Source organism: Thunnus maccoyii, chromosome 17, assembly GCF_910596095.1.
Source record: "Thunnus maccoyii chromosome 17, fThuMac1.1, whole genome shotgun sequence".
Classification (NCBI taxonomy): Eukaryota; Metazoa; Chordata; class Actinopteri; order Scombriformes; family Scombridae; genus Thunnus; species Thunnus maccoyii.
Genome location: NC_056549.1, coordinates 28382545 through 28391991, shown reverse-complemented (window position 1 = coordinate 28391991; position 9447 = coordinate 28382545). Strand labels below are relative to the sequence as shown.

Sequence of the window (9447 nt, the reverse complement as noted above, 5' to 3'; positions counted from 1 at the left end):
ACATTAAATGTATTATTTATTATTTATTTGAATATGAATAATTTACCCATTATGATTACAATGTCAGATATTCCTTTGAGAGATTTCCCATATAAACCAACATTTGGAGTAAATCAAAGAATTATTAAATAAATATTATTCATTTTAAGACTCAACCTATTTCATTGTTTTCAGATTTGAGCAGCTGAATACCAGTTTTTCATTATTTTAAATTGCATATAAAAGAAGCAGACCAATGCGGAAACGTTTTTTTTGCAATAATGCGCATGCGCCTTCTCAGAAGAAGAAAACAAACCAACCAGCCAGTCAGCAGTCAGTCAATCACTTCCTGTTTACGTTTCCACAAACGACGTCACGCGGACATCTAGCGTCTAACAAACAGTTTGAAAACCGAAACAGTAGATAACTTGAGAAACAGGCCATAAATAGTTTCATCTCCATCTGAGCTTCTTTCCGGAGCACCGGGGAGAGTGGACGACTCACGGTTTCAGCTGTCCTGCTCATATTTGAGGAACGAACCAAGCTAGCCGGGTTGCTGAGTTAAGCTAACGTTAAATTGGTAGCCGGGAGCTAAATTAGCTAGCGAGTTAGCAACAGAAACTCAATAGCACTTCATCATTAAACAGAGTGCTCGACGTCTCTAGATATGGAGAATAAATATAACCTCAAGAGTCCAGGTAAGCTCACTTGTAAATGTCATTTATCTGTTGTTCTGTAGCTCTCACCGAGTTTGCTAGAGATGACTAACACAGCTGAAACCCTCAGTTCACTGTTGACATTCCTCAATTATTTAACACACAATTGAACTTTCTCCTTCAAAATGACATTTCGACATTTCTTCTGATACTAGACGTACACTAAGTTTGTAACTTGACTGTGCTTCCTCGTGTTTGTGTTCGCTGGCTTATCTCACTTGTGAACTCTGTATGTATATGTTTATATGTATAGTATTCTGAAGAAAACGGTCGATATTCTTTGTATAGTATTTCTACAGGAATAGTACTGGCATGGCTCTTGTTTTGGGCTTAAAGAGACTAGTTGACATGTAAAGAGTACGTGGTGCGCTTAGTTGAGGACACGTCTGCTTGTGTAGCTATAGCCTTATCAAGGATGTATTTCAGTTGGAGCAGAAATGAAGTACTGTGAGTGTTCATTTGCAAGGATATTCATTCAGTAGATGGGTTATTTTTCTAGCAACAAGTGAGTCAAAGCAGTATCAAAACTCCATATGTTTCAAAGCAACATACTGTTTTTCTGTGCTTAGTTCATCTAAAATGAGACAGCTGATGTTCTTGTGTGATTAAATGGATAAAACATGGCAACAACACTGTCAAGGTTAAGTTTTCATTCACTTAGGCATTATGAATGTGAGCCATATAATTTGTGATAATGCAAGAAGGTGATATGTGTGGAAGATTCTGTCTATATATTGAGGCTATATACAATAAAAAGTAAAAACTTTCGTCTGTTATGGTCTTACGTGAGGTACATATCTGCTAGTAGAAGCGGAGTATCCCTTAACGTTGCCCTGTGTTAATGCTGAAACTGAAACTGAACAATATTAGCATTGCAGGATTACTGTGCTAAAATAAGACAATATTCAAATCACTGAAGTATGTAAGTAACCAAGACTTGTTAAGGGCCTCATATTTTAAATAAGAAAAGACAATAGCTTTATTCTTCTTGAGGGTGCAATAAAATACACTCACTAAAGAAGAATAGAACAAAATAAAAGTATAAAAAAAACAAATGGAGGTTCAACCTACCGTTTATACTTTTATCAATGAAAATACAAATTTCTGGTTCAAATGTTTCAAATTACACAGAATCCTATGCGTCCAAGCTTATCAGTTCCTCTTATCGATGTCCAGGCATGTGATGTTGACGGAACAAAAAAGGTGGAAGTCAGCTGTGAGGGCGGTGCAGCGGCTGGACCGTCTACAGTGCACACATGCTAACTTCAGCTATCTTGTAATTTATCTTCAAAAAAGGCAGCGATTGCAAGTATTTTTTGATTTAATGAGTAAATTGTTACTTTTGGTCCACCAAAGAAATGAGAATAGAAAATAAGAAGAAAATAACTTGGTGCTCAGTCTGTTCACCTCAAAAACTTTGCACCCATTCAGTGTCTTGGACAACGATGTCTTTCCCCAGAGCTAACGGCGCAGCAGAGAGGCTGCTCTCCACAGCGGAGCACTCCACCTCCTGCTCATTTTGTTATTCTCAAACAGACTGAAGAAATTTCAAATTAATTAATTCATTCATTAATGCAGTTAACTTTTGAGTGTGGGTGTGGACCATTTATCTTATCTACCAGTTATGTTTCATATATTCATCAGCATGCAAGATCATTGATGAACAGTGGAGATAATAAAATAGTTAAATTGACACTGAAACCCTCTGTAGGCCTACTATTTTCCACACGGAAAACTGATCAGGAATCGATAAAGGCATTGGTATCAATAAAATCTTAATTCCCATCTTTAGTACTGATAGGTACTTCCACGTTACTATATTTCCATGTATATGTGTATTGTATTCCAAGCATATTATGAATATATAGTATGAGTTGAAAATGAAAGAGAAAACAATGAATGAACTGTATGAATGTGTGATCATGCTGCAAGTAGAAAAGAGGGTAAAAACATTAGAAACAGGAGTAGAAACATTGGATTGAGTTTGAGTGCAGTTATTAACTTTTTGACTCACTGCCAAGGAGGCTGGTAGATGAAAAAATCCACTGGCCAAACATATTTTTTACTGGCCAAAATAATGAATTTCTTTTTTGTGTCACATATACATTTGTTTCAGTACATTTCATTGAGATAATAAGGTATTATGTTGAATACAAACTTTAAGAAGAGGCCTGGGCAAAATTAGAGGCAAAATGATCTTAGTTTGACAGAAGACTACAGTCATAGGCTATGATAATCAATACAGCTGTCTACACCGCTTCAGGGTGCGTAGCTGTGACCCGAAGTGTAGTTTTTAGGCTTCAGGTCTATTTTTCTCCATTTTGCATGCGTAACTACAGTCATTGTGATTGGGCTCTGAGCATTTCTAAAACACAGGTGACCTATGCTCAGCACTGTACCTGAACGCCTCCTGTGTAGACACATGGACAGGACACTCGCTGCTGTTGCTGCTCTGCTACGCTGTCTGTGTAAACACATTGTCAGACTGTCTCGAGTGCTCTTACAGTTTTGCGGCACTGATTAAAACACATAATTACTCATGCAAGTCTACACTGAGCCATCATGCCAGATATTTTGTTACATGACTATTTTGGACAACATTTACCTGCCAGTATGGCGGATAGCCTTCTGAGATTTACTCACCAAACAGAAAATCTACCTGCATTTGGCACTTGGCGGGTGTTATTTCGAACCCTGGATATATGATAATAGTGCAGGATAATAAACCTTGTCAGTGAGAGCTGTACATGGACATGAGTATTCCAGTCAGGTTTGTGCATGTTAATTTCATTATCCTTTTCAGAAATCAAATTAAACCAATATCCTGGTTTTGAGAAACCTGAATATGCAGAGACACAGGTGGAAATACATTTGAAATGTGACACTTTTGTTTCTATTACCGTGTCTATTACCACCTATCAAGTTGACAAAGGCAAATCAAGCAGAATGATAAATCCTGTGGTAAATCAACTAAACTGCATTTATTTTCAACTGTTGAGGTAACTCAGTCTTTATAGACATGACTCAGAGTGGCTGAGAGGTCCAGAACTCAAAGACACACCTGGATCTGCACAATGTATCGCAAAATCTAGACATAGAAGCACCAGAGAATCATTACACTGATTACAAGTTTCATCCATAAATACATTCTGTGCCTATTAAGGAAGCAAGTAACCAAAAACATTGGAAACATGTGTCACTACAAGTTATGGAAATAATTGCAACAAAAACAGCTGGACTCAGCTTTTCAACTCCTCCGTGCAGATCAGACTCAGCTGTTGGGGGGGGGAAACCCCAGGAGGTAGACTGTCCATATAATTATCTTTAATTATAAATTATTGGTTCCTTAGATTTGTGACGTAAGAGCTGCCTGACTGAATCTGTGTTTTTGAGACTGTCCTTGATACACTGCAGTTTCAAAGCGGAAATGCTCTGCCATGGCGTTGACTGCTTATTTCGCTCCTGATATGTCTTGTAGTGTGTGAAAAACACCACATGGACATGTTAACAAGACTTGCTTTTCATTGGAGGGGGTCTTTAATGTTTGCTCTACAGCTGTACAACTCTTTTTCTCCAAGGACACACACATAGACATACTGCAGACACACACAGGTGCTTAATTCCCCCGGGCATGCATGATTTGTTTGGAGCCATTGAGTTGGAACTGGTGAGTCCAGTTTTCAGTTTTGATATTGAGTGTCAGTTATTGTATCAGTTGAGCCACCTTTACTGTAGTTTTTTCTTCATGCATATGTTCCATCACCAATTCATTATCTGTTATAGAACAAATTAGAATAATACACACTCATTTAGTTAGTTGAACTTTTCACAATACAAGACAATCACACAAAACAATCATCACAGACTGTCAGTGTCTCAGAGAAATGAGTGTCTCTAACTTAGTTATTCTGCAGTTCATTCCAGTAGTAACTGGACACCAGTCTGTCCCAGTTCAGCATCGACATGAGAAACTTTCAAAGCTACCCTATCCTGTGATCAGCTGCTCATGTTACTCTTATAATAGTCATGGTGACAGGTCTCAATGTGTTTTATTATATGTTCAAAACAATAGGATATCATAACAGAAGTTGTCTGAGTCTGGCTGTTCAAAACATGTACTAATACAATATTTCTTCATCCATTCCATCCAGTCATCCATCCAGTTTCCTATGACCTGCAAGCTGATTATTCAGAATTATATTATTAATGAAATATATATTACATATTAGGGCAAAAAGTTATAATTCATGTCCATAAATCAGCTTCCAGCCCAACAAAGCAGAAATCAGCTGGTGTAGTGACTGTTTATAAAGAATATAAATAGTTTTACTAACTTAATAACTTGCATCATCAGACTGACTCTTAAGGTGAAGATAAGAGCTCTTGCTAACGTTGGTTAACGTCTTACTTAACTTTGCTTTAGAGATGCTCTGTTTATTTTTAGCTTTTTTTTTAACGGGCCCATTTCCACCAGCACTCTTGGAGAACAGGCATTGGCTGACTATGAAAAGAACCCTCAAACAAAAGTTGTGATCAACCACATTAAAAGATCTACAGTGTGAGTGCAGCAGTGATATTATTTCCTCTAAGGACAAGCTACATTACATTCAATGGCATATACAACTGACTTTCCAGTGTTTCCCCTATAATTGTACAGGCCTGGCGGGCCAACAGGCCAACAAGAACCCCCACCAGTCCAAAAAAATGTTCTTTTTAATGCCAAAAATAATGCCAAACATCCATTCATTCTGTAATCAATGGCGTTTGGGTGCATCTCTGTGCAGTGCAGTTTCGAAACATGAGTCAACCTCTGTGTCATTGCCTGGGGAACTCTTGGTAGCATAGCTGTTTAAAGGAACAGGGCAGTGTGTAATGTGCGTAGTGAGTGAAATGTGCGAGCGGCAGAAAAGTGACAGTAAATGTGAGCAGAGGAAAAGGTTAGCAGTAAGTTGTCAATCTGGCACTAAATGTATTGTAGAGGCTACAGTGTATCAGTTAATAAATGCTGCAGCTTCTCAAGACAACTGCTGGAAGAGAGAAGGGGGTTAGCCCCAAATTAAGCAACAATAGGTTAGCCTAACCTGATGAAGCTAAACAGAGAAACAGAGAATGAAGAAATGTTTTGCTGCTGAGTCTCCCAACTTTTGCTCAGCAGCCCCCCCCCCACTCCCTTGAGGCTTCCACCACCACCCAGAAGCAGTCAACCTAGAGGAAAGACATTGCTTTCCTTCTGCACACTTTGGATATCGCTACCAGCAAATGTAGCTTGAAGGTAGAAGCACCCATGAGGTTCATTGATAAATACTGAGACTGTGAACAGGCTGTTTTTAAAGTGGTAGGAGTATGAGTGTACACTGATGCAGTGCCTTTGACAGCTGTTTCCATTTTGAATCATGGCTTACCTTTTGTTTTTCTGTGCACATCCCTGATGATCACATTCACTGTGTTGTACGGTTTATGTTAAATTTTAATAACTACAGTTAGTGCAGTGTCTGGTATAAAATGTATTTTATTCTACCCTTCCTCACTGTACCTTATCGTATCCTAGCGTTTTCACTAAATTGAGGAGCTGACTCAAAGAGTGGGATTATCTGTCTTTTGTGTTCCTGGCTTTACCTTTTTAGCTGAATGTAGTGGAAGCAGCAGCAACAATAAAAAGTGCTCAGACTATGGAAGAATCTCTTCCCTCCCTCATCTGTACCTGTCACGTATTTAAAGTTGGCTTGTTATTATGCAATAGTGTCTCCTCTCTCCCCTCTGTACCGACTGTGAATCATTCCCGGTGGCAAACACTCAAAAATGTGTGTTACATAAGATGATTTGGCATCCAAGGATTATCACTCTATTGCCTTGGGCCAGTGACCGGACCTCTGCGAATGAAACATAGGCCAGAGGCACTTGTGTGGGAAAGGGCTTTTCCTTGTCATCTCTGCTCACTGTTACCGGAAGGAAGAGCCAAAAATGGGCATAGGATATGAAACTCAGCAGGGGATATGGAGCACTGGAGCGCCTGTCACGGTGCATCCAGGCACGGGCGGGGACAGTGATGTACTGAAATCTGGAATGCCTCCTCGTCCCCTCTCCTCTTCCAACTCAACATGCTGAGGAATTACAGTACATTCATATTGGATATATCTGCAGCACATGATTTTCAACCAGAGCAAATATTTGCATTTCATCCAGAGCAAATATTATTTCACATTAATGTGAGAGCATGAAATAGTGTGACCTTCATGTAGTGAGGTGTAGTAGGGCTATGGAGGTCTGGGTAGTGGATGGGGTTGGATGGACCATTTAATCCAATATTGGTGTCGGGTGCCGATACTGACGTAATTCACTCATCAGATATCGGTACTGAGCCACGTACCGATCCAGATTCAAACCAGGACCCTTAAGTGTACTGCACTTTCATTCACGTGCACCATAGGCGTTTCATCAGGATAGGGGACAATTATTTCAGTGCTTAGCACCTCTCCACACCATGGACAGCGCCTCAGCAGATGAAAAATGATGTTTTGTGCATGAGTGCAAGCTGCTGGCTACATGGCCGACTGTGACACATTGTCCGCCAGTTGTTTTTTTTTATTATTATTTTTTAAACAAAGCAAGATACAAATCTCTTCGGGGCCTATAAATAACTTTATGGGCTGTAAAAACCCCCGTTGCTCTTGTTTGGCCATCTTAATATGATCTTTCATCATTTCAAAATGTACTGTTGTCAGTGTGTGTAGAACACTGCATTTTCATTGTTGGTTACTTTACAAAGGAAGGAGTAAACCTCCTGGAGCTCTTTAGACAAGACCGACTCTCTCTTCAGCATGATGGCTAACTGTTAGCATACTGACTGGTTCGGTCAGAAAAAGCCACAAGCTTCATAGGTTAGCATAGGTTAGCCTTGACAATGACACATTGATTGATTGACACACATACAGACAAATCAGTGCTCAGTTCAGACGTGGTGCATTGTTTATGTTTTTATATTGGGTTAGGTAATAATGAGTGGGACAGAACATGATAAATGTCTATGTAAGCGCTGAAAACAAGTATAATATAATTATTATTTTGACTCGGGGCACCCAGCTTGAAACTGGGACAATTCTGGACAAAATGGGACGTCTGGTATTTCATCCAGACATTTGTAGCAGGCAGGCAGAGTGTGTCCCACCTGCAGCTCAGTGGCAGGCTGGGTAAGGTGCACTGGCATTGGGCCGCTGCAGACAGCAGAGCCTGTGGTTGCAGCCGGAGGCGGCCATGCCACCGCCATCCCAACGCCATCCCAACTCATAACAGCTGCTAGTGTAGATATTTATTTCTCTACACAATTCTTGCACTTTTATTTCAAATATTCACTTTAAAAAGCTTATGAAGGAGTTGTCAATTTGCCAGTTGATATTGCCTTGCTGTGCACTTGATTTGTTCAAGTTTTTCAAAACATTAAAGGAGTTGCCATGGCAATTTGTACTCCTACACCTGTTTGTATGAGAAGCCTACTTAACCTAACCCTTGTGTGGTTTACTACAGCCTCATGTAACCTTACACATAATACCACCACCAACAACAACAACAATAACAATAATAATAATAATAATCCAGAGCTCTGCTATTGGTATCAGTATTGGTATCAGCAGATATCCAAATTCAGGTATTGGAATCAGATCAGAACTGAAAAAAGTGGATCGGTGCATCTCTAGTGATAAATGAGGCACAGAGAATAGCAGTAGTATCACACCTGAGTGAATATAGCAGAAACAATGTTAGTATATACACACGTTATGTTTTACACATTATACTGCTTTAAATCTGGTGATGTTTGCTAATACTGTAATACTTTTGTCATGCAGAGAAATTGTAGGAAAACTTCCCTTTAAAGAACATGTCAGTGAACATAATCTGGGGTTTTGCAAACACCAATACAATACAGTTTCCTTTTCTTCTTGTGGCCACTGACCTTCAAGTCTTTTTCACATATGTTAGATGGAGTGTTGACAGTCTGTCAAGTGCTCCAGTCCTCTTGTACCCCCAGTGAGACAATCAAGGCCAGCTTCAAAAGCTGAACATTACCAGCACTGACAACAAAGCATGTGTCCAAGTGATTGATTATTCAATAAAGGGCTCCATAGCCCTATTCCCTTACCATTAGAGTGGCAACTGCTACTACTTCATCATTCACCAAGTACACCACAGTAAAGGAACCCTCTTGAAAAGCTGGTGTCAAGTACATATTAATATTGTGCGCACACCCGTTTAATTAATATTCAGCAATCATAAAGGGCACATGAACTCAGAATACCCAATCAGCCAACTAGAATAAATAATAGATGTTTTGTCTTGCTACCGCACTACCTAATGTAAAAAAATAACTTGCTACTGGAAACGTTATACACTACTCAGCTGCTACAGGGAAGCTAACATACTGTTGCTTCTTCTCTCTGCACTAGGTGTTTGTTTACAACCTGTCTGATTGTCTGACTGCTCATATTTCTTACCTCATCAGACTTTGTTATAACAATGTCGCCATTTTTCCAATTCTTAGTAATACATAATCAACTGGACAGATATATGGGCCGATCACAGATCACTGTTATCACAGATATACTGTTAATGGCATGCATGTTGGCCAATAAGAAACAAGAATTCTAGAACAGAATGTCAAATAAACATCAAAATGTTCAGCTCAGTACGGTTCTTGGTTTTCAATAACCAATTTGAGAGGAACCTTTTCATAAATGTTTATTTACGTTATGTGTTTATG

At 39.3% G+C, this 9447-nt stretch overlaps 1 protein-coding gene across 1 annotated transcript in view; it reads left to right on the top strand.

Annotated features, from left to right (window-relative positions):
• The first annotated feature begins 296 nt into the window (after positions 1–296).
• ube2j1 (ubiquitin-conjugating enzyme E2, J1) overlaps positions 297–9447 on the top strand; it is a 49286-nt gene continuing 40135 nt past the window's right edge. The window contains exon 1 of the mRNA XM_042390435.1: positions 297–677. Coding sequence (XP_042246369.1) covers positions 647–677 — 31 coding nt within the window. The 5' untranslated portion in view covers positions 297–646. The remainder of the gene's footprint in view (positions 678–9447) is intronic.